The sequence below is a fragment of the Symphodus melops genome (assembly GCF_947650265.1).
Source record: "Symphodus melops genome assembly, chromosome: 11".
Taxonomy (NCBI): domain Eukaryota; kingdom Metazoa; phylum Chordata; class Actinopteri; order Labriformes; family Labridae; genus Symphodus; species Symphodus melops.
In genome coordinates this window covers 18,317,767-18,343,307 of record NC_136701.1, presented here as the reverse complement: position 1 = coordinate 18,343,307, position 25,541 = coordinate 18,317,767, and the positions used below count along the sequence as shown (strand labels likewise).

Here is a 25,541-nt window from a genome sequence, read left to right as displayed (position 1 = left end):
TAGTTGATGGGAACATACATTGACAGACATTTGCTTTTGTCTAATAAAAATCTTGAAACCAAGGGATATGGCACTTACCCTCAGAAAAGGCTACGTCAGTCTCCTGACCGAAACCCATGGAGCCGTCAGAGAGCCACAAGCTCCTCTTGGACAGCATGAACATCTGAGTGTTCAGACTGAACTCCACTGCGACTGGGTCGCTCACCTAAACAAAGACAAGATGATTAGTAAAAGATAGCTTGACTTAAGAGAAAGAAAAGTCACTTATAAATGTGAAGGTTCAACCACAGATGGCCTCACCTGTTGGAATCTGATGTCGAGGTCGAATGTGATTGGTTCTCTGGGGCTGCAAACAGGTGGAACAGTGTATTCCATATTCTGGGCAGTTGTGCAGGGGATCAGCTTCACTGTGTAGGTCCCAGAGTAGTCTCTCACCTGGACAGAAGAGAGGGAACAGAGTCTCAAACATTAGTCTTTGTCCTTCCAGCCGTTCCGTCTGAAACACCACGTTGGCACAGAGATAATCCATGAAGTCACACTTACAGCAAAATCAGAGGTGAAGGTCCACTGCTGGACTGGCTGGTTGTACGTGGGCTCACTCCTCACTAAGGTCATGTTAAAAGTAAGTCCAGGGTGGTCCACACTCATCACCATGGAGGACATGGAGGTTTCTTAGTCACAAATATAGAGAGTTATAAGGTGTTACACTGATGTGATGATAGAAAGTATTTTACTGATTATTTCATTTCTGCATCTTCTGAACCTGAACGGTCTGTCTCACCTCTTTTTATTCTGCCTCCAGAATGAGAATGCACAAACAGACCCCTGAATCGAGCCTTGGTGCGGAAGTTCACCACCAGACGTCCCTGCTCATTGATTCGCATGCTGGTTGGATAGAGCGCACCTGTCAAAAAACAATATGAACACATCCGTTCAGTGTACAGTCCAAACAAACACACAAACTGTAAATGTTACCTCACTCTCTTGAACTCACCCTGAAGCTCGGCCTGCGGGGGGCTGCCGATGCCGTCCCTCCACAGGATGGCCGTGTCATACACGAAAGTGAGACGCAGCTCTGACTGCAGGTCAAAGTGCTGCCAGCCTCCAGTTCCCACAGGAGAGTGAAACACATAAGACACGTAGAGAGGCACACGCAGGGTCACATAGGACTGGACCAGGTTCAGCACCTGTAAAGGGTTTGAATAAATCATTAATGTACATGTCGAATTAAAACTTCCAAAATCAAATTAAATGGAATTATTGATAATCAACTGTTTGGCATTAATTGTTGATAATGGGTGGTAAGAAATTCTCAGAATGCATGACAGCAAATGTTTGACTTTTGTTTTGGAGTAATGGTTGACTGTAGGTTGATAATCTATAATAAGAATGAGAAGATGTAAGAGATTGTTTGGAAACATTGCTCTCCTCCACAAAGCGCAGGAACTCTTTCACTCCTACTCAGTTTGGCAAAAATGCAGAGAAATGAAAGTCTTGGTGTTGTGAACACAAGAAAACCAACATGTTTGTGCTTGTGTTACTCTTATCTTACTCCATAAGATCACAATGTCCCCCCCCCCCCCCCCCCCACATAACAGACTCTCATCAGCCCCACAGTATTTAAGTAATTGTTATTTTAGCCTTAGTTTTTTCTTTCGCACAAATACACCGAGACAAATTCCTCGTATATGTAAATGTACTTGGCAATAAACATGATTCTGACACTGATTAAGAATTATTTAATGCAGAATAATATTGACCATTAAAGTCGCACAAAAAGAATCCCTAAGATATAATTGAAATGAAAATTAAACAAAACAATCAAATATAGTATACAGTTATTTTTTCATAAGCTAAAATAAAAATTACTCAAATTCTACCCTTTTCTGAACAGTCTTCTACTTCACTTGAACACTTGTTAGTGTCTCATCTCAGATGTAGTTCCCCCAGTCAGCCACTAGGTGTCTCTGCTCACCAACGTTTTGTCAATAAATTGCGTGAGCTGAAAGATTTAAGCCATGTACCCCACAATCTATTCATAAAACCCACAAACACAAAATTCATCAAGTTCTCCGTGTTTGACTTCAAGTATGAACACATCAACTTCAACATGAGTTATCACATTCAACACAGGCAATGAGGAAAAAACTAAGAAAGACGTCAAAGAACCTACAAAAGTTAAATGTTCAGAGGATGTTTAAGGCATTTCTCTGATCAACCTTCTTTCTCACTTGTTTACTTTTTTTTTTTAATCAACACTTATTTTTAAAAAAGTTAGTTCATCCTTTCAATTACTTAAAGTACTCATCAGGAAAAAGAACTTAGTCAGCAGAGATGCAAACCAAAAGACAGCTGTAGTGGAGGTCTTACATCACAGCTGAGACCAAATCTGTTGTTTTTTTATTTATTTGGTCTCCTGCTTTCAGGGTTCGCTAAAATATTTAATTCTTGCTGTGCTCTTAGATTTTTTTGAACCCCAGTTAAGCTGCAAGGCTATGGCTGATGTGTGTTCATTCCCACTCCTTGGGAAACAACATAGCCATAAGTGAGAGTGTGACAGTGATCTCTCTTAACGAAGAGGACCTGAGGTCTCATGGATGACGGGCGTCTTGTGGAACGGTGTGTAAGCTGTCACTGGGGACAAGTAAATTAATTTCCATTTTCATCTCCTGCTCACTTTCTCTCTCTCTCTCTCTCACACACACACACACACACACACACACACACACACACACACACACACACACACACACACAGCACACACGCACACACTCAGTAGTCTGATCAGCAACAAGATGCTCACAGATCAAAGGCTGAATGAACACAAAGAAGCATCAGGACATGAGCGAAAGAGCAAAGGGTCTGTTTCCTAATCCACAACAACAACAACAAGAGCAGTGAGAATGCTGCAGCTATGTGCGGTATACAATACAAAAAAACAACTGCAACAATGGTACAAAAAGCAGCTTATTGACAGCTAACCATGATACCAAAATAAAACCATGATACCAAAATAAAACAGCAAACGGAATGACTTTTCTGCTGAGCTAGACTGTCAAAATCATAAAGCCAGTAAAGCAAAAAGAGCTGCAATTCTGCTACAAACCCTGACTGTAGGTATGTGTAAACAAGCCACCATTAAAAAGACTGTCCTTTCATGATTTCTGAAACCCATTTCACACATTCACTCTTCGAAATTCCTCCAAGTGTATGAAAACCCTACCCATGACATTTTCACAAGTTTTCACACGTCTGTCATTGTGTCAAACAGAATAGGGGATGTCACAGGAGGTAGAAAAGGAGTCTGCAGGCAGTAATATAGCCGTTTTCACATATGCAGTCTGGATGATATTTAGAGATAATTACGGTGAGGACTGCTCCAGAGATTCTCCCTACCTGACTGTTCAAATATGCTTCTCACAGCAGGAGACTATCCCTGTCAGACGGCAGGGGGGGTCTTCTGAGATAAGACGTGATGTAAAAAAAAAAAAACCACGCAGAAGTAGCGGACTTAAGCAACAGAGTCCACGACACCACGCTATGATGACAATATTTGCCTTATATCAACACTATGTGCGGTCCAACGGAACTCAACAAAATAGCGGAGAACAACAAACTGGAGTACCCATATGCACACACCTGCATGGCTAGTAAATAGTTTATTATTTGTATTTTTAATGTTTCCAGGCTGTTGTATTATTTTGTGTAGTTCTTTTGTTACCAATGTTTAAATTGGTCTATCAGTGGGTGTGTTCCTGCTATGATATACAGTATACAACAAAGGAATAGTTAAGGTCCGCAGTCTCTGGCCGACTCATTTTGAAGGTTGTAAGCTTAAAATGTGGGAACCCCATGCATAAGGAGAATGGATGGCAGGTGTGCGTGTGTGTGTGTGTGTGTGTGTGTTTACTATGCCTGCACTAAATCTGTCATTCACATGCTGGGGTACAGAGCCGGCAAACACAAATATGCAGTGACTGAGACGTAAAATACAGGCAAACAGATACGGTGCCGTTATGTCTGTGCTTGTAAATAGACTGATCATACACACAGGGACACACACACACACACACACACACACAACGGCTGACAGTCAAACAGATGTACATACAAACTCTAGATTGGAATTTATACATTGTTGACATAAACACACACATATACACACACACCTGTCCGTCAGTCCCTATGGTGCCTCCACAGTCTGTGAGCAGCTCAGACATGTCGTAATAGCTGCTGAACTCCCACAGACAGGCCTCCAGGTTCAGGTTCCTGTAGAAGCGCAGTGTGCTGTTCCCTCGCAGAGAGTCGCTGAACTGGTAGGGCGCCGTGTCTCCCATGCTCTCAGGGTTGCGCGTCGAGGCAGTGATGAAGCCGTGACCTGTGTTGACCTCATTGTAGTCGAGCAAGTTGGAGCAGCGGTGGTTTCCAACCCGGGTTCCGTCGGGACTGAGAGTCAGATCAAAGTTCATGAGGGGGCGAGTGGAGATTACTGGAAGCATGCCTGCGGGGCAAAGAGAGACAATGTGATTCAGAATGTGTCCGACTAACTTTGATACAAGACAGTACTACTTAAAAAAAAAAAAAAAAAACTTAGTGGAAAGAAAAAGTTGAGTGAAAAGGGAGAAGAAAAAAAAAAACGTGATGATACGCAAAGCAGCGGGGCAACAGAAAAAAGGAAATCCGAAGCCGAAGGAAGCTGATTAAAAATCAAGAAGGGAATGTTAAGTAGTGGCTCTGCTGGAAGGTTCCTACAGCGTGCTCCGATACAACTCGGCACGATCCATATTCTGACTGTCACGCTGCTGTGGATCCTCAGACGTGAATATTACACACACTACATTACACTCCACTTCATCCTGCCTCCAGCTCCTACCTACCATCTATGTGTGGCATGGTGACAGTCACTTTGATGAGGTTGGGGTGTTTTGGGTCGTCGGCTCCAGTGTAGCGTAGCTTGGCAGAGAAAGGCTCAGCGCCGACTGTCCCCATCTTACGTGGTTGACACATGCCTGAATATGACAGAGGAGAGGAGACATGTTGAAGGACATTGTGTCACACTTTGAAGGGGAGAGGACCAAATGTGTGGCTATGATTGTGTCTACAGGCTATTACTAATTTCATAAATCCACTTTAAGATATTATGTATATAGTATAATTATATATAATGATGATACATGTTGTGATCTAAAGCTGTACTGTACGGCAGGTACTGAAAATTCAGAAGCCCTGTTCCTGAGCATTCACGGTTCTTGGAAGAAAAAAAAACAACCTCACCGCTACATGCAGCCAAAACGTGTTTTTTTTTTCCTCACCAAGAAACCTGCCAATGTTCAGACGCAGAGACAGATATTCATTGTTCTGGCCTCACCTTCTTGCTTGTTGATTGTGACAATGGGGCTGCTGAGCTCTAAACCCTCATCCCCATTTGAATTAACAGCCCTGGCTGCACACTGGATCCTGGAGCCTGCTTGGAAGTAGACCGAGTCCAGTGTGATCGTCTTGGAGGATGTGAAGAAGGTGTCAAAGTCCACCTCCCTCATGGGACTGGTGACGCCATCAGGGCCAGCTGGGGCGCTGATGAGCCAGCGGTAGCGGGTGAGAGTGTTGTTGATGTGCTCGCTGACACAGATCGAGCCCGTCTTGTCGTAGTCTGGGTATTTTGTGTTGCACGCCTGAGGGACGGATAGGGATGTTAGCAAGAGTGGGTGGGCGTGCGGGGACAGCAGAGAGATGGGAATGATACAGCAGATGCCAGAGGACAAATGGTGAGAGAGAGGTGCAGAATACAAACTAACAAGTGAGTGTAGCTGAGGAAATCCAGATGTTTCAGCACGTTGTGTTTTTATATATAAGTTTTTAAAATATCTTATTTATAGCAAGAAAGAGATATGGGACTTAGAGGTGAGCTTTGAAGTGCTACCATGGATATCCTTTTAAACCTGATGACACCTCGCCTCCTGATGCAGCACTCAATATTTCAGTTTTGACAAGATGACTCCATTTCCTCTCCCTGGCCACAACACACACACTCACACACATACACGAACACAGGAGCCACCTGAGGAGCAATGTCTTTACACATCAGGAAGAGCCATTGAGTTGTCTGTCTCAATCTGCATCCAAGAGCAGAAGTAATTCTCCTGTGAGTGAGAGCACGAGGACTAAACTGTGTGTTGTGTCTGTTAAAGACAGACTGGGCGAGTCCAGAAGGACAGTTTAACTTTGACTGAAGAAAAGTATGGGTCTCTAGGTCCTGTAACATCATTACAGGAAAAAAAAAAAAAAACACTGCAAGTTTAACTGAAGTAATGTGTGTCGAATGGAGACTGCTGGGACGACCAAAGCAACAAAAAAAAAAACAGACTTTCTGCCCTGCCACGTGTTTCGAATCTAGGAAACTTTTAATGGTCTACAACATGTTTATCAGTTCTGTCAGTCAGAAGGCAGGGCTTCAAATTAATCATGAGGTCTATTGTACACACACCGTACCATCATTGGGTCTCCAACCTCTCTTCATCTGAGAGCTACTTTGACAAAATGAAATTGGCCAAGAGCTCCTTGCATCACATTGCTTGCATTTATTTACAAGTCAGCTGAATTAAGCTACTGTTTTTACGCGTGCGAAATTGCAATGAGCCAATGCTAATCAATAATCTTAAATTCACTTTAAGGCCCAAGAAAAAAACATAAATATTTGTTGTGCCACACAGTGAGCTATGTTACTGAAACATCACATCAACATCCAAGGAAACATTACTACTCTACACTTGTTTTTATGGGCCAGATACATGAATAGATGCAAGAGGAGCATTTATTTCAATTATTATTATTATTTCAATTTTTTTTAGCTCCTGAGCTACTTGTTGGAGATCCCTGCTCTAAAGTCACTTGTTCTTACACATGTTTAAAACCACACAGTCTGAATTTGTATTCATGTGCAGACTTTAAAACATAGAAGATGAGTTCTATTGGCTATTTGATGGCTTTCAAATAAAAACTGTTTGAGAATCTGGAGGTGCAACAGAGTGAAGAGATGGCTCTCAGGGGGAAAGGAGTTGTGCATTTGGCCCGACTCACACTGTGTGTTTGGAAAATGATACATAAATATAATGTGCATTATAAAAAAGAAATCCATATAGATATTTCACAGCAGAACATAAAGTGTATTGTATAACACTTTTCACAATATATGGAGGTATAGGCACTCTTAGAGAAGGATCTGAACATTTCTGTTCATATTTCATATCTGTTCATCATCTTATTCACAGCTCATTTGAAACTTAAGCATCTAAAAAACAGGCAAAGAAATCTTCCAGAAGAAATGTGAATTGTAGTCTGTCAAATTGCAGTTTGCTGAGTGTTTTTTAAGGAGACTGTTTGATTGTGAGCATTTCAATTCAACTCCACACATATCAATAAAAAGGCCGCTTGCGTCCCTGTTCTTGTTTAAACTCACTGTGACACAGATGACTGGGTATCCGGCTGGTGGGTGAAGGTTGTCTGAGGTCCCGGCGATGTCGTCGTAATGGAGCAGCGACACCACATGTGGCAGCGAGGGGAAGGTGACGTCAGCCATGCTGTTTGTCTCCTCGATGTAGACGATCACTTTAGTTACCTGTTCCAGAAAATGAGAAATAATGACACATTTCTGTGAGTGAATCGTGACACTGCAAATTGAAATGACTAAATCACAGCGTTAACAATCTCACAGTCATGGCTTCTCTTCTTTTATCTGTTTTTTTTTTCCTCCATCCTTGCTTTTTGTCTTCCGCCCGCTGCTTTTGTTTCTGGGATAATCTATTATTTATTGCAAATTTTCATCGTTCTTTTGGCTGCAACTCTAGCAGAGTGCAGCTGTTGTCCGAGCAAGGGCAGGCTGGCAAAAGAGACGACTGATCTCAGAGGGACTAACCTGGATGAATATGGGTCAACACAGAAGAGAAAAAAAACAACTTTTTTCTTCTCTTTACTTTTTCATTAAGCGGAAATTCCATAACTGTCGGTTTGGATTTGGTGTGACAGTTGCATGGTGGTGAGGCACGAATGTCAATCTGACCTGAGTTTCAGCCACCATGTTTTCATCCGGCTTCAGGTGGAGAGTAAAGGCTTCCCTCATCTCTCTGACTCCATCAAACAGCACCTCCACCTCCACGATATGCTCCTTATCCCCCTGTTTGAACTCAATGTCTGAGCACAAACAATACAACACAAAACACATCGTTAGAACTACTGCAAAGCACTGACGGAGGGTGTTTTTTTAGGCGATAACAATAGTGAGGTTACTTGATGTCAAAGTTTCTCTCTTCTTTGCTGCCTCTAGTTTTTAACAATAATATGAAAAGCCTCTCCGGTCGGCTATAATCATGATTTAGTGCTTCAGAGGGAAAAAAACACATCACTTAGCTAAAAAGCATTGCAGGTTTCTATTTGCATAGTGCTTAAGGTGGCCCCATCTTCTGCGCGAGATAAGTAACAGAGCTTTGCATTGGAAATGTGCTGCACCGAGAAAATACAGTGCAAAATGAGAAATTCAACGGTGTATGATTCAAAACTGCTGGAAAATTGGCACTTTGTGAACGGCGGCTGGGCAGAATAGACTGAAAGTATTTATATAAATATTTCAAGCGTTGATTAAGCTCGGAAAGGTTCACTGCTTAAAAAGCTGAGTGGATATAGAGGAAGATTTCACCCTGCTGACAAAGCATGAAGAATGCTGAAATTCAATTTAAAATTACCTGACCCTCCACTGGACTATTACAAAAATTACCTTTTCCCATTTGGGATGAAATTAGAAATCAATGACCCTCGCTGAAATAAATCCCCATGCCGTCTTTTATTTATTCCACATTCCTCTGAGAAGCCTTGTTTCAAAACCTTTTCATTACAGTCACTGCTACCCATGCATAATGGAAACCTTTAAGAAGGATATCTGCAGGGTAGATGGAACAAAGATGGCTTCTTTTGGACATGCAGTAAAACTCTTTTGCAAAACTTGATACTCATGTTTTAGTTTTTCATTTAATTCACAGATTTATAATTTCTCTTTAAAACTCTTCCTAACATTGCTTGGATTACTTTTGTGTCTTTTTTTTTTTTTCTTTCAACAAAAGGAACCACAAGGAAATGTGTACACTAATCACCTTGAGACACGGGGTAGTAGTCCTCTCCTGAGATAGCGGACCCGTCTTTGGTGTGAACGCGAACAACAGATATCTTTGATGTGTCACCAGCTCGTACCACAGGGACTCTCACAGTTGCTACTGTGCCGGCTTCTTTTGGTTCACTGACACTGAACTTTGATTCCAAAAATCGGATGATGGGTTCTAAGGTACAAAGAATGGATAATGACAGACCTTTGAGTTATGGACAGAAACCTTGAATTTTCACTGCTAATTAGAAATCACATGCTTCAGCAAGAATTTCATATTCATCAGAGCAAACAATTCTTCTAATCACAAGAGAAACGCTGGGTTGGCTACCTTTCATGCTCGTATGTTTCTCATTTCTGATTTTCCTCCCCCTCCGTCTCCCTCTCCTCAACAAACTTACTGTCAGCCGTGTCCTTGATTTTCAGCAGGGTCTCATTCGGAGCTCCCACTGAAGCGCCAAACTGCGAGTCGCTCTTCGGGTTCCCTAAGACCAACCGCAGCTCTTCTCCTTCCTCGTACAGCGTGTCATCAACCAGTGACAGAACACAAGGCTTCTCTGTCTCGCCTAGAGTGCACAGCGAGATAGTGATGACGGGATATGTCAAACGACTGGAGATGAGAAAGGAGAGAATAAAATCTAATACAATTTTACATCATAACACGTTTTATTTATATAACTCTTTCTCCCTTTGTTCAGCTCCTCCGGAGTTCCTGAAAGCTTTTGGCACATACTGTGTAAAACTTTAGATGAAAATGAGCACAGCAGGTAATGTGTGGAACATTAAAAACCTGCAAGATATACTTTGCGATGTCTGCAAGGCAATGTTGATTTTTGCAGACTATGTGACAAAAAAGCTGCTTACTGTTCAAACCTGGATTTGATTAACAAGGTGTCAACTGTCAAGACTTGATTTGGAATACATCTTGAGAGAAAACATGAGAAACGTGAGATGTGATCACTAAAGCACCTGGCAGGAACGTGACGATAGATGCATCCGTGTTGGGTCTCTCATCAAAGTCAGAGGCGACCTCCGCAGAGCCCTGCCGGGTGTAACAGCGAACGGTGGATTTGTGTCTGATGTCTCCGCTGCGGTACACTGTCGCTGTGATCTGACCGTCGCTCTCCTCTCCGGTGTACACGGCCACACGGAACTGGACCTTCGGCACTGTCAGTCGACAGGAGAGTTCAAGTATTAGAAAGCAATAGTGTCTCCCTCTGTGGCTTGTCTCATTTTAACTGATTGAGATGATTTGAAAAGCAAATCAAATAACATTCAGTGTCTTTGACATCCTTGAGTTTCTGACTGAACGTCTGTAATGATCGTTTTGAAACTATGAACACACTTCAAGAGGAAAGAGATATTTTGTGGAGTAGAGCTAAATTGACGTTACTTGACGAAAAATTTTTTTGGACGTTAGTACTTTTACATGGAGCACATCTTAAACACTTGGAGTGCCATACCTGAAAGAGCACGTGTTATCTAACATGTATTTTTAACATCTTGAAACAAGACGTTACATCTGGATTCGTCGGGTGAATTTTGTTTATCGAACATGTAATGACATATTTTGACAAGAAATTATGAAAACTGTGACTCTAAATTGCCCGTAGAAGTGAGTGTACCTGGTTGTTTGTCTCTGTATGTCAGCTCTGGAATGAGATGAGTGGTATAGGTAATGGATGGATTACGTAGACGGATGGATAGATTAGGCACATGTACTTGGTAAGATCTAATCTATTTTCAGTGAAATAACAAAAACTTTATTCATATGACTTTTGGCAAAAACAGCATTAAAATGTTGAAAACTTTTTTCCCCCTGATGATGATGCTCAAAGAAGTCAAAAATCTATTCTGAGAGTGACATGAACATCTCCACCAAACTTTGTTCTAATCTTTTCAGTAGATTGGTTGTTATGATGTAAAATGATGAATACTGTGGATGAGAAATGGCACAGTTAAGGACGTTGAGTAAAAACTAAATCACTTACAGTCGGACACTGAGTCATTGATGAAGACTGCAGCCTTCCCAGGTTCTCCCAGAATGCCGTTCACTGGCATACGTAGTACAATCTCAAAGCTCTCCGTTCCCTCCAGCTCTGGTTGTCCCAGATCATCCAGGATGGTGACCCTGAATGTCTGCATGCTTACACCTGGGGCAAAGTCCAGGTTACGACTGATGCCCACATAGTCAACGCCGGCTTCAGGAAGGACAGCGAGGGGAAGAATGGTGAAACAAAATTAGCATCAGGAGAGGATGAGTAGAGTTAGCGAACAGAGATGATCTTAGAGGTATTTCCAACACGGGACTTCAGAATTCCACGCCTACCTTCAGCAGAGACGGGCTCGGCCTTGCGTGAGCGCACAGTGACGGTGCCGGTCTTTGACAGATCTGTTCCTGTCCTCCACACTTTGACCTCCACAAACCCATCACTCTCATCCACATGGTACTCCACCTCTCCGAAGTAAAACACAGGAACTAAAGTGCAAAGATGAAAAGCAAAAAAGAGAATCAAAATGAATGAGCAGTATTTGTCTATTATAACTATACCCTGCTGTTTCAACCTTGTTGTTTATTGATGCAGATTGACTTCACTGTGAAACCCCGCCTGCTTTGTTTGCAGACTTTTTTATATATTAAACCAAGGAGTTTTTATTGAGGGGTGCACATTTTACCACTGTTGGGTTTTCCTTTTAGTTTTTCTCCTTGTTGCTTCACACGGTTTGAACTTAACTCAAGCTCCACATCAAAGTCCTGATTGTCACTAAAGTCATTCAAATTCATATGACTCACCTTTGCAGCAGTTCAGACTTGCAGTTTGGCTTTCTGTTAACTTTACTTGTCCTGTCTCCATATGTGTGCACCTGTGGTAACATTAAACCTGTCAACAGCCTCCTGCAGTCTGACATGATTCAATTGTAAAGCCAGCAGCCGGACACAGGGGTCAAAGAGCAACAGCCCATTAGTCTCAAGTTAAACTGCAGGGGAGCATAACCTTTGAACCTCTGACGGCCTCCCATCTAACCTCATTGTTATCATTCTACTGACAGAAATAACTACTTTCAACAACAAAAAAGGATGCAGTTAGCGCTAGAAAAACAAGACCTGCGTGTGTGTGCTTGTGCGTCTTTCTCTGAATGTGGCATAGGGAGATGGTGAGAAAGAGAGAAAGAGGCCTCCTACACTGCTCAAAGGCCTGTTTGAACTGGCATTGTTTCCTGAGGCAGCAAAGTGGAGGCAGTCCAATGTGTATTTGACAGCTTCATCTCTCACAACCCCCCTGTCAAGTCCAAAAAAACTGGAGGAATAAAAGTTCCTCTGTCTCCGTTTTAAGTCTCTCGCTCAGCTTCTTTTCTTATATTCTGGCATGTAATCCGAAAATAGCAGGTGTATCATCTTGTTTTTTTTTAGTGTTATGATCAAATACTTCAGCCGTCCAGAGATAGTTGTTTTTCCCTTCATACATGCTTTAATATTTTATTTATATACTTTAACTGGGACACATAACAAAAGCTAAGAATAGTGCACATAACGAAGGGAACGATACAAATTACCGCAGTTATATTTTGACTTTTATTTTTGCAAAATAAGTGACAGCTGAGGGCAACAATTTCCTGTCTCACACATCAAGTGTGTCCTCTCTCTCAACCTAAACGTTAGCTTTCTCAATGAAACTATTTCTTTTTTCCTCCTACACAGTCTGCCTCACCTTACAGATGAAGCACAGGTTTATTATGCAAATAAGAGCTTGTGAATTTGCACCATAGCAATGTAAACTCGATCGTGTAGGTGGGAAAAAAAAACAGATGTCTAAAAAAAATCAGTCCAAACACTTACACACTTACACATAGGCAACAGTCGGCTACCTGTGTTTCTGTCTGTGTGTGTTTCTTTAGATGACTGCAATGGTGTTGAAACATGCCACATCTGTAAACACCGTGTTTCATATCTCGCACACATTCCTTTTTATGCTCAAAGAAATGTTCGCTCAAGTGTTAATATACACGTCTGCATTCACACATCCCGACTGCGCCCGGGGACGACAAATTCTTAACGCCATGACAGGGAGACTGATGAGTGATGAGTGAAAACTACATCCTCTCTAACCCTCTGGGTCCACGTCTGTGGTTTAGCACTCTGAAGTGTGTGTGAGGGCTGGGACAGGTGTAAAACCCAAATTGTGATAATTATTATGTGTGGATTTCTGGAGCCATTTGTGTGTCACTGTTCCTTTAAATGCAGTTTCTGGAGCATTCTCAGCTGTCCTCTGAAGCAGGCCCCTGCTTTTGGAGGGAGGTGACTTATAGGAACTTAAAAGACTCTTTGTAAACATTGCCTGAGGAGATTTTTCCGTGGTTTAGATGATATTGTTGTCTTGTGCTTTGTTTTAATGTATGCAATGTATAAGTTATTATTACCATTACTTAATAATTCTTCAGGATCATTTTAAATCGAACAATATTCAAAGGGCAAACTTCACATTCTGATCAATACTTAAATAGGGCTATATTCTGCAAATATATTACAATACATATATACCTAACATATAGTATGTAAAGTCACAAAATAAGTGCAAAATAAAAATGCATTTACATATCCTATATAGCTTCTGGATTAGGAACACAAATAGTACATTTAACAGTCTTTATCTTGTATGATGCACTTTCCAGTCTTATGAACACTCAGAGTGCATTTACACTGCATGTCACATTCAATCCAATCACACGCTGACAGTAGGCTGCTATCAATACATATTCACATGCCACTGGCATAGCAGTGGGGCTACTTCAGGCTTCGGTGTCTTGCCTTTGAAAGGGCACATTAATAAATAACTGCAAGACCTCGAACCATCTAACTTCACCACTAAACATCTAACTTCACCACAGCCAAAAGCAACTGTGCCTCAAATTGTGTTTCGTTTTTACAACTTTATCTCATCTGTGCTTTTTAGTATGAACACAGCTGGAGGGTTCAACCTGAGAAAAATTCCAATTAAACATCTCATTTTCAATTTGATTGACGAAATTTACAAGCTGTTAAAAAGGAGTTTGGCAGTAAACCCTGCTTTTGACTTGTAAGGAGTTACACAACAAAAGCTTGGGAAACGAAATCCCCAAAATGTGGCCTTTTTGTTTTCTTTAGATCAACAGTAAGAAAGATTAGGAGAGGGACCTGTCATTTATCTCTTCTATGTTAACGAAGGAAGTGTGTTGGAAATTGGAATATGACATGAAAACCAACTATTTAAAACTGTAATAATTTGTTTTATGAATGGGAAAAGTGCCTAGGTCATGACAATATACTGTATGTGAAACTCCTATATGTGAAATGTCCTTCATCTCGAAGCCTGGAGCAATTCACTTTCTAAAGTCAAAAACATTTCCCCCTCTTTTTTCTATACTGTCCATATGAGCAATGGTCCAAATCTACTCCCTCTGCAGTGTGACCAAGAGTAAGGCTGTCCCAATATTGAAATGAAGGACTGGGGTTTCCAAGAACTTCTCTGAGCTAATCTAAAATTCTACAAACTCAGCTGTGGCCGTATGCACCCGGCTGAGAGAGCCTGACAGTCGTCCCTCCTCGGCAGGGAACAAGGAGATGACAACACTCACTTTGAGTCAGAGTGCGCAGCCATGCGGAGAACGACACTCAGGCAGACAGTTACTGTAGGGTTTAATCTGATAAAGTACTAAATCTAGCAGACACCCCTGGGTCTTCTTTTTTTGCAGCTAAAGTGAAAGAAAGTGTATGTGTGTGTGAAAAAGAGAAAGAGATGGAAGGAAAGGAGACGGACTGAACTCGACTTTGACCTGGGGGAAGGAAAAATAGAACGAGTGAGAGCAATAGCACGCACACAAGTGCTTTTCTCGCCACTTATTTTTGATGCTTTTCAGGTCCAACCTCATACACACAAATAAACACATTCACAGCATACTGACATCAACACACACACCCACACACACACACACACACAACATCTTCCATGCTCATATTTCATTATTTTCCTTGCAGAGTTGAGTATTGTGCAGGAGGCTGCAGTCTGACTGTCTGGGTGCAGGTATCAGAGCTCCGTCAGAAGGTGTGTTATCCTCTGGGAGGCTAAAAATGACACATCATCTCTCACTGGAGTTGGGCCTTCACAAACACATTCCTTTGAACTCAGCAACTCGACTGAAGTCTACTGACAATTTACGAACAATCAGACAGTGTGTCATGTTTCTTGTTAACTAGTCCCCAGATGCCTCCACACTCACACTCACACACACACACATCCACATACACACGCACACACAATCAGTTTGGCACAACTGCTCATATCCCTAAATGAGTTCTCAGTTGCAAGTCGTCTTTGTTATATATTAATCCCAGTCTCCTGTCTGCCAATAGTATGACAAGTCCTCTCTGACACAAGTCTCCTTGGTACAAATTATTAACGACGATTTTAAAAGACCTATTAAAAAAGAAGAAAGGGAAAGAATTTAAAAGTTGGTGGAAGAAGTCAAAAAGGATTCAATTTTTTTTTTTCTTTTTAAATCTGGTCCACATCCTTAAAAAAACTTTCCAGGCGGAAGAGAATTGTGACAATAAAGATGAAAACAAGTCAGAGTTCAAACCGCTTTCCCTGAAAAAGGAGGCTATAATAAAACTTCTCATCTCATTGTTGTTTAGATGTTTTGGAAGACAGCCAAATGCTGCTAAAGATTATGATGAATAATTAGGTCATTTCAACTTAACGAGGAGTTACAGACTGGAGCATGAAAAAGCACACCTTGAGCAATGAAGCCATTTAAAGGTAACTAATGAGTCGGAGGGTTTCAACTTGATCAAATGTTTAATTATCCACAGAACTCCACATTAAAATATTGGCTAGCACTGTGGTACTACGGAGGTTTAATGGGGAACAACAACAATTGTTTTTACACTTTGCATTTTCTAGTGAGACTGCCAGTTGGGGATGTGAGTTTATAATCCTGGAAATTAAGAGCTATAGTTTTAATAAAGACAGGAAAGATCTACTTATAGCTTCATCAATATGAGGTGACCCCTGAGCATCAACTGGGATTTCAAAATAGATTTTAAGCCCTTACAGCATTTTTCAACCGGCTAACGGTTTACCTCTAAATTGATGTTGATTTGTTCAACAACAATGAAGGGTGTGGAGAATTATCATTTTAGTGGCTCCATTCAATTCAGACTCAAATATAGTTGATGCAAACAATTGATGCATTTTTCAACAGTGGCCAAAGTTATTCTCAAAGGAGAATTGTCCATATGGTAGTCATGCCAATTGTTAATTGCTAGAATTTGACCCAAACATAAGACACAAGCTAAATAGAGACAGAGATGGCCAGTGGACTGAATTAAGCATTTCCCAGCAGGCATTTCTCTCCCCGAGTAAATGCTTTAAACATTTCTTTTCCTATCAGAAGATAAAATCTACTTACTCCATATGCTAATACAGAAAACAGTAAAACAGGGATCTGTGTGATAATGTAGTCCCACTGGACTGCTGTGTGAATTCGACTATAATTAAAACCTTCCTGAAAGACAGGCAAACAGAGTTTGATTCCATCTCTCTTTGGGGGGTGCAGGGTGTATGTCAGTGAGTTTTTTTTCCTGTTTTCTACTCAGTTTGTAAACATGCTTAATTAAGAGAGGATCTTTGAAATGAAGGCTTTGACAACAATTCAAAACAGCAGAGCTCACAGCATTGTCAATTTACACCCTCACACAGTAGTTGTTTGAGCTTGTAGGTGTCCCCGTCGATGTGTTGTTTTACTTTAAAACATGCACAAACACACACACCTAGCAGAAATAAATAAATAAATAAATCAAATCGTGCTAGCCCTCCTATTGAGCATTTTGCAAAGTGTTGTACAACCTCCCATCCTTATGATTTGGGAAAAGAAACAAGGAGTTTTAAAGTAGATACAGTTTCAAAGAAGGCAAAGAATGCCTTACCATCGTCCATATCCTCCAAGATGTTGACTTTGGTGGTTTGGTAGTGCATCCCGAGACGACCCCCCACAGGTAGTGACAGAGTGACATTGAAGCTCTCCTCGCCCTCGTACAACGAGTCATCGATGACCACCACACGGCAATGCTTCTCCCTCTCGCCCTTGTCAAAGCGGAGGATGCTGCCGTGCTCCTCTGGACGGGAGATGTAGTCCGAGTAGGAGAGGACAGTGGTGGGAACTGTCCCAGTGGCTGAACCTTTAAAGAGGCCGTCAAAGGGTGAGGAGAGGTCAGAAAAAAATAAGACATCCATACTCGAAAACAAAACAAAGAAAAAAAAATCATATTATACAATTAAAACAACTTTTCAGGAAAACAAGATGATCAGCACCTTTCTTTTTTATTTTCAATATATCCACTCTATTTTCATTTAATACAATTCAGGCTGTTAATGAAGCCATTATGGTTGCTAAAGTTTGACCTTTAATTACAAAAAGCCCATCACGTGAGTCAGTGGCTTATTTTTAATGCCAGAACACTATGGGATCGGACCACCCACACAGGTTTACTCACAATCAAACCTGCAGAGGAGCAAATACAGACTTCTGACATTTAACAATGTTACCCTCATTAGGCTAATAAATGCAGAAATTTTGCCTTCATCTTTTGTTTAAATGTATTCCATGACATTTAACTGCATGAGGAGAAAACACATGCGAAAATCTGTAACAACTGAAGCTAATTTAAATGATCACAAAGGGAGTGAAGCTGATGTGAAAGTTTGTTAATGATTTGAATAAACCACTGTAAACAAAAACTGGGAAAAGGCACAGGCTAAATGCTAATTCTAATACTGTGAACTGCACTTCCCCCAGTGCCGTCCTCGGCTGCATATGAAAAAAGATGCAACAATTGTATGCCGCTTGTATGGATACATTTAAATCAATTAAGATACCAGATTCAGGGCTCTCAAATTTTGAACTGAGTTCAGAGTGAGAGTTTGGCTGCATCTGTGGCGATGGAGGTTGGGTTGAGCACCAACCACCATTTATTTTTCTGCATTTCCTTTCTGAAAAACTTTAAAGTCATGATCAATCTTTTTATACACTTTTAACTGTTCATCAGACAAATATTTACGAGTGCATACATTTCAATACTTTTATAGATGTGGACTGGAGAGTTGTTGTGTTTTTGCCATATTTCAGCCCTGCAGAATTTCCAAAGTCAACTTTACTTTTAAGCAGTCTATGTACAATATATTTGATATATAATTAAGTATAGTGTGACATTATTTTCGTTTGTTATACTTACTAGTTAGTTAACAATGACACATGGTCATGTTGTGAAGAGATTTAAAGACTGTGATCAAAATTTGAACTCAATTTCAGTTCGTAAAATTATTGTTAGCCAAATTGAAATTAATTTTTACTTTGAAAAAGGATTACAAAAAAGTGTACCTTAAACATTAATTGAAAATAATATATTCATAGATGATTTCTTTATTATTAAAGCTTCTGTGAAGAGCTTTTGTGCTGTGTTGATTTTGGCGCCCCCTGTGGACAAAGCAGGATGATTTATCTATTTGCTGATCTTGTTATATATATATGCATGAATCACTAGTTTGTTTTGCCCCAAAACACACATCCTTATATATTTGAAATGTTTAACATGCATTTCACTAAGAATCTTTAGCATGATATAATTTTCAGCCTGTTTTCACAAGTTTGCTTTAAATTACCTCGTCTGAAACCTTCGGCAGGAGTGACAGGCACTGTAAATAGCTTTAATAAAACAATGTACCATGCCGTTTACAGTCTAGTTTGCTCTTGTAGGTGATAAAGACACAAAAGTATTCATTTAAGTCTGTTTCATCTAAAACATCTAAATACTAAAGCAGCTAAATACTCGTCAACGTGTTGGACAAGAGGCGTACAATGAAGCTAAGCGGGTAAGGTGAGGTGAAAAAAGGCTAGTCCATACCCTGCTGTGTGAAACAGACCACCATGAGCTCCTGGCTGATGTCTCCGCTGCGGTGCACTGGGATAAAAAGCTCCCCAACATCCTCCTCCACTGAGTGCATCTGTTCTGGGAAGAACACAGTCGATTCTGTGTATGCAGAAGAAAAGAGAGCGAGCGGTGGGAGTCAGGAAAAGGAAAAGGGTAATGATATGTATAACAATCTGCAAAAATCCACAGTACATTAGGCCATCAAGGACACAGGCTTTTGTTCTGCTTCTGCTTAACAGATTTCTTTTCAAATTCGGATCCACTGGAGGGATGTTCCTGAGGTGTGTTCATTCATATTCAAAAATAACTCTCCATCACAGTTTTTTGGGGGTTTAATGCAACCAGAGGTGCTCTTTAAAGAGACCCCCCCCCCCCCCCCCGGAACTTTCTCTCACTGCCTGGTGTGTCGTAGACAATTACACAAGGAAGCTCTTCGGTTCATCCCGCTGAGTGAATCAGCTGGGAGTTTCACACGTCGACTCCGCTATGCACAGAGGGGTCAGCCAAACCGCCTCTCCTGTTTTTTAATCCTCTCTCGACACTCTTCTCTTTGTCTCTGAGAGGAGTTTATGATTGAGAGAGAGACTGAGAACCAGTGAAAGCATCATCTATCATAGAGAAAAACTTACAGGCAAAACAGAAACAATAAATGTCTGAGCTATTTTCCACAGACGCTCAGGGACCAATAAAAATCTAAACAGAGTGGGCTGAGCTTATTCTCAACCCATAATTTTGCCACTTTTCCCAAGTCTGTTTTGAATGATGGGAACTTCGGAACACTTGCGGCCTGCTTGTGCAACAAAAACCTTCTTTAAATGGCAAGCGAAAGAGCTGAAATATCAGAAAGAGATCTTGTGTTGACACCCAGCATAAAAAGACATCAACACCTGAGATGGCTCAGAGTCATCAACATAAAACAATCTTAGACACCACATGGGGTCAAACATTTCTCTCCTCTTACGGTAACTCTCTCTAAATCGTTCTCGCTTCTCTTAGTCTTCTCCCCTCGCTTCCACTCCTCTTTTCTGTCACTGCCCACAATCTGTCACTCCCCAGGGGGGTACAGGGACTCATTGCAAGGGATTAGGGTCTACTGCTTACCTATTGCACACACACACACACACACACACACACACACACACACCCACACCCACACACACACCCACAGACACACACACACCCTGGTTTCATTCTCGCAAATCTACACCTCTCCTTACGCTTCTTTTCACATTTCACCTCACACTTTTCGCTTCAAGTGCACCCAGGGTTTAGAAAAGCAACATTTTCAGCCAACTGGGTCAAGTTCACCTCCTGGAGGAAAACACACAGAGTCATCTTTTAAAACATTCATGTGAAGAAAAAAACCCCACAAGCTTTACAGAGCATGTTATAAAGTGAATACTTGCACCTGATCCGGCTTTTGTCCTGCAAACAGATAAAACAAAAATATAGTTCATGAATATTCTATGTGTTGCTTTTCCACAGTTTTGTTCTTGTTTGCAAAGTTACCAGCTTGTGAAACTGATTTTGGCCATGGGCTTAATGCATAAAATGTAAGATCTAATGCAGAATAATACAGCCACTAAAGACATGGAATTAATCTCACTAAACCCTGCACAATAACATGTCACAATTTGCTGCAACTGCAACTTCATAGCCTGTTTGATATTAGTCTTACTGAGACAAAGGTCTTAGAATAACAAGGATGTACATGACAGCATGTTGCCATGAGATGTCAGAAACAGACACCAATTCTTCAGCATCTAATGAAACAACCTTGGTGTGAAATGCAGTAAAGTAACAGCTCTACTGATGTATAGCATTCTTGCTACAGAGGAACAAAGAAAGAAAGACATAACTGAAAGTAACAAAAGACTGCAACAGCTGGTAGCAAAAAATTTGAACGGTAGGCTGCTGTCTTCATCTTGAACCAGAACTGTGAAAATATTATATTTGAATAAGTCAACATTTTGCAGGCGAAAAAGCTAAGCTAACACTCTCTGTAATTAAATAGTTTGTGTGCTGAGCTCTAACAGCAGGAGAACCACAGGCGAAACGTGCCACAGGACAAGCCCACTGCTTGTTATTAATCAAAGTAGCAACATGCTAACACATAAGGGTGTTACAGTGCTGCTTTCTTACAACTAAAACCAGCAAACACATAACTAAAGACAAGCTTCAGGCACTTGCACAGACAAACAGACTTTCGAAGCCGTGAGGACAAACTTTGCATATTATACGCGCCTTAATTTGGCTTTTGGTACAAGCTTAGTGATGCCCTCTCCTCCCTTAAAGCTTTTAGCCTAGCTGACACGTCGTCATGGGAAGGGAATCTCCTGGCTAAAGCAGAAGACCAGACACAGCCTGTTTTCCTCATTAGAGACTGAAGCTGGAGAATGGCTAATGCAACAGGCATAGCAACAGCTTCACTGGCCCATTATAGCTCAGAGTGGCACATCTCTGTCACGTTAGAAAATCCCCCTGAGATGACAGAAAACAAAACAGCCCCTGTCCTCCACACACACACCATAATTAACCCACAGGGGAGGATAGATTGAGCTGGGGGGATGTGAGAGAGGGATCACAACATAGCGAAAGAGACTGAACGAGGAGACAAATGATGAGAGAGAGAGTGGTTGCTGTGCGTCACTGTAATGGAAGCTTCAGTGTTTCCATCTTTGTTGCACGGCTATAATTATCTAGAAGTTGTACAGAGGATGGTGATAATGCGTACAGAAAAAAAGTATGGATTAAAAGGTTGCAGAAGAGTAAATCAAGCCGTGATGGAGGCGACAGACAGTTTGTGGCACTACTCAATAATCCATTAACGCTTCAATTTGCACGCAACAACATACAGAATGTGAAAGCTTGAAAGACTTCTGCTTGAGTGAAAGACACTTTCTGTACTTAATAATGAGGGTTAGACTTGATCATCACTTTACAGCAATGTCAATAGTTTAGTGGTACCTGGAATGAGACCTGAAGGCTACATTTGATCCCTTGGCAGCACTTACATTTGATGTATAATAAACAATTTACTCCTGTCATTCTTCTTTTTTGTTTAATTGGTTCCACGAGCAAAGCTACAGTATTCTCAGTACTTCAGGTAAGTGTGAAAACACAACACAGACTTCCCCAAATCCCTCCTAGCTGTCAAGTCAAATATGTATCTCTACTTCTTGCCTGAGGACATATTATACATGACTGTGGATCAACAGTCGGCATTGTTATTGACAATTCCTCATTCTGTGTGTGCCAGTTCGACTGATACTTCAAGCAACAAATGTGATTTGCAGCAAGTTAAGAGTTTGTTTTTTTTACCCTGTGCTTTGAGTGGCAGGTGGGATTTTGTATGGTGAGCATTATAAACTTCACTGTAGCTGTTGACATATTTGTGTATTAAGCTGGGAAAAGTAAACACCTCTGCTTTGGGTATAAAAAGTGTCACTGCATTTTGCATGCTGGGCCTGTTGCTTTTTCCCTGTATGGTTCTGTGTTCAATCGTCTCCTGCAGGTTCATACACATTTTTCAGCTGTCATTGTCTGGGGCTGTTTATTGAGGTATCAGCTCAAATTATCAAATTATCCAAAAACATTTGGACAGAAAGGAAATTGTCTCTGGACAAATCTGTGCAATAAAGATGATTCTAACTGATGACTAAAGCTGCAAAAGAAATGGTGTTTGTACTTAGATTCCCTCCAAATTGTGGACTAGATGTTTGTAAGTAGCTGATGGAAGAAAACTCAGGTAAGTACCTTGATGCATGTCACTACTTCAGCCACTAAAGGCTAAAAAAAGACTATTTAATAGTCAAACACTTAAAGGATTTGAGGGTGCTCAGTAGCATTACATTGCTCACTGCATTGCATCACTGTACTGACCATCATTAGGATCCAGGATCTCCACTGTCGCGGTTGCCGGAAACTCCATTACACCCATCACTGGCTCTGACAGCAAAATCTGGAAGGTTTCAGCCTGCTCATACTTCCCATCAGTCAGGATCCGAACCCGCCACGTGGCTGTGGTCTGACCTGGGTTGAACTGGACCTGCCTCTGGGACTTGCCCTTGAAATCCTCATCCTTTTTTGCACCCCCATCCTGGGTGCCAATTCCTGGAAGGTACAAGAAAAGATAGATGTTTTAAAAAAAAGAAAAAAAAAGAAAGATGAAAAAAGCGGCAGTAAGACAAAACAAAGGAAGAGACCACGAAAGGGTGACAGACAGGAAGGAGAAGCAGATGAAAAACAGATTAGATATTCACACCTTTTAATGTTCCTCAGACGCTGGTGAGAAAATAAGCGTCTTGTCTATTTTTCTTCACTGATCACTTGCAGAGCCTCAGGAATGTGTGAAATGAAATTGTAACTGAGGCATTTAAATAAGCAGATTCCACCTTACTGAGATGGATTAGCTACCATGATTATTTCCTAAAGCTTGAGTATACATGCGAATATCGCCTCCTTTTCTCTTCAAATGTTTCTTTATAAAATGTCTTTCATGTGAATCTTCTTTGAAAAGATCCATTGAACATTCATGACTGTCAATACACTTTCTTTAAAGAGCTTACTGGCAACACTGGTTTTCACATCTAGCTTAAATCAAGGAAATCCAGGTGGTAGAAGCCATACAAAGATGCATTACACTTGGTTGAAAAACATACAGCTTTTTGTTTCTTTTTGTCTACATTCACAGTTCATCGTGGGAATAAGTTAAGCAGAGTCAGGCTGATGATGCATGTGCCTGCAAATACAAAGGATTTGTTCACATTTTTCAGGCACAAACAGTGAGAAAGGGCGGCGACAAACACATGCAGATGAGACTGGATGCAATAGATCACAAACAGAGTAAGATAATAAAACAAGGTATTGTATGCACAATTTTTAGAGATTACATTTATTTATTTTATTGTATCTGTGATGACTTTTGGTGATCATTTAATCTACCAATATAAACACAAGAATGAAATATGTAAATGGAATATTTAAGACTGCGATGATTAATTGTATTTGTTATAAAACTTGCATTTCTGTCTGTCTTTCTTTTTTGGCTTGTGAGTAACCAACTGATTCTAAGATAGTGTATAGGTTTTGGCTTTCACCCTGGCAGCGCATCAATTAAAAAAAGGACAATTGAGTTGACCTATGTTAGTATGTGAACCATAATTTAATAATTAACAAGCTCATACTTGATCTTACCTGCAGCACATACAACACATTTACTCATTTCATTTTTTGTCGGCAACCTCGCAACTAAGATGTCTCAACTTTCTTTTTCTTTCTCAACAGTAAAATCAAACGATGCTATTTCTCACTGTGGCTGCACTAATACAACTCATAAAATATCCAGCTCTCAGGGGCTGCTGGAAGTCTTTCTGGGAAATCTACGACATGACTGATGGAAGTTAATCCAGGACTCTTGGTTCATTTGCTGAGTGGTCCTGTCAGCTTAACCTGGGTCAAGTGTTCTTATTGAGAATTATACAATACTGCAGAAGGCAGAAGTGTGTACAAGAAGTTGTGAATTAACAGCACTTCAATGCAGGTGGGAGTGAAAGTAAAGGTGGGAATTTTATGGCCCAAATCTAGTCCTTAGTCACAGAGTTCATCGAATAGGAAAAAAAAAACATTGATAGGTCATTAAACTTCATGGCAATCTACCATTTGATATTTCAGTTTAACTTGTAGCATTATGAAATACATCCAGATTGTGGTGCTTTAAGGCAGTGGTTCCCAAAGTGGGGGTTGGCCACCTGATGGGTCAAAAGACAGCGAGAGGAGGAACAAACTAAACGGTCAAATCATATCAGATTTCAATGATAAGCTCAGAAAATAAAAATGTCTGTAGACAGGACAGCAACATGTGTATCTGTTTGTAGCACGGGAGGTTGGGCAAACCTTAGGTTGAGGGTATTCAAAAATCTTGTCCCACACCAAAGGGACAAGATTTAGACATGAGTAACATTCTGGTTATGAATAAAAGTTCATGTTCAATATTCTCCATACACAATTTCTTTATATCTATCATTTCATATAGAAAAAGCAATCGATACAATGATAAATAAGAAAATTGTCTTTGGTCCTCTGCAAAGCAAGCTACACACAGCATGTGCTTGGAGCATTATTTCCTGTGAATCCCTTGTTCATCGATTTCAAAGAAAGACCACCATCAATGCTGACCTCTATAAAGAGTATCAGAATGAAATTGGTTGAAAAAAAACCAAGGTGATATAATGAAGAAGAAGTCGAGAAAAGTGCACGGTTTCTATCGATCCTATCTTCTCATCTTTCTATCCCGATGATCAGTCGTTCCACATCAAACAAACACACACAGAGATGTCTTTAACAGAGGGGAAGGGCTGATCTTAAAAGGGTGGAGCCTCTTTGCTGGACTCCCTGGGGGGAGGAGACATGCCTCGCCTCGGGTCGGAC

At 40.9% G+C, this 25,541-nt stretch overlaps 1 protein-coding gene across 1 annotated transcript in view; it reads right to left on the bottom strand.

The window, feature by feature from the left end:
* Positions 1-25,541, bottom strand: part of frem2a (FRAS1 related extracellular matrix 2a) — a 56,533-nt gene that overhangs the window by 4,184 nt on the left and 26,808 nt on the right. Inside the window, exons 4-21 of the mRNA XM_079355393.1 lie at positions 22,995-23,225; positions 19,086-19,211; positions 17,112-17,363; positions 11,478-11,627; positions 11,140-11,349; positions 10,118-10,315; positions 9,550-9,714; positions 9,141-9,323; positions 8,057-8,187; positions 7,457-7,615; positions 5,369-5,672; positions 4,878-5,009; positions 4,170-4,501; positions 995-1,187; positions 782-904; positions 544-671; positions 301-435; positions 79-205 (exon numbers count right to left, since the gene is read on the bottom strand). Coding sequence (XP_079211519.1) covers positions 79-205; positions 301-435; positions 544-671; positions 782-904; positions 995-1,187; positions 4,170-4,501; positions 4,878-5,009; positions 5,369-5,672; positions 7,457-7,615; positions 8,057-8,187; positions 9,141-9,323; positions 9,550-9,714; positions 10,118-10,315; positions 11,140-11,349; positions 11,478-11,627; positions 17,112-17,363; positions 19,086-19,211; positions 22,995-23,225 — 3,279 coding nt within the window. The remainder of the gene's footprint in view (positions 1-78; positions 206-300; positions 436-543; positions 672-781; positions 905-994; positions 1,188-4,169; positions 4,502-4,877; positions 5,010-5,368; positions 5,673-7,456; positions 7,616-8,056; positions 8,188-9,140; positions 9,324-9,549; positions 9,715-10,117; positions 10,316-11,139; positions 11,350-11,477; positions 11,628-17,111; positions 17,364-19,085; positions 19,212-22,994; positions 23,226-25,541) is intronic.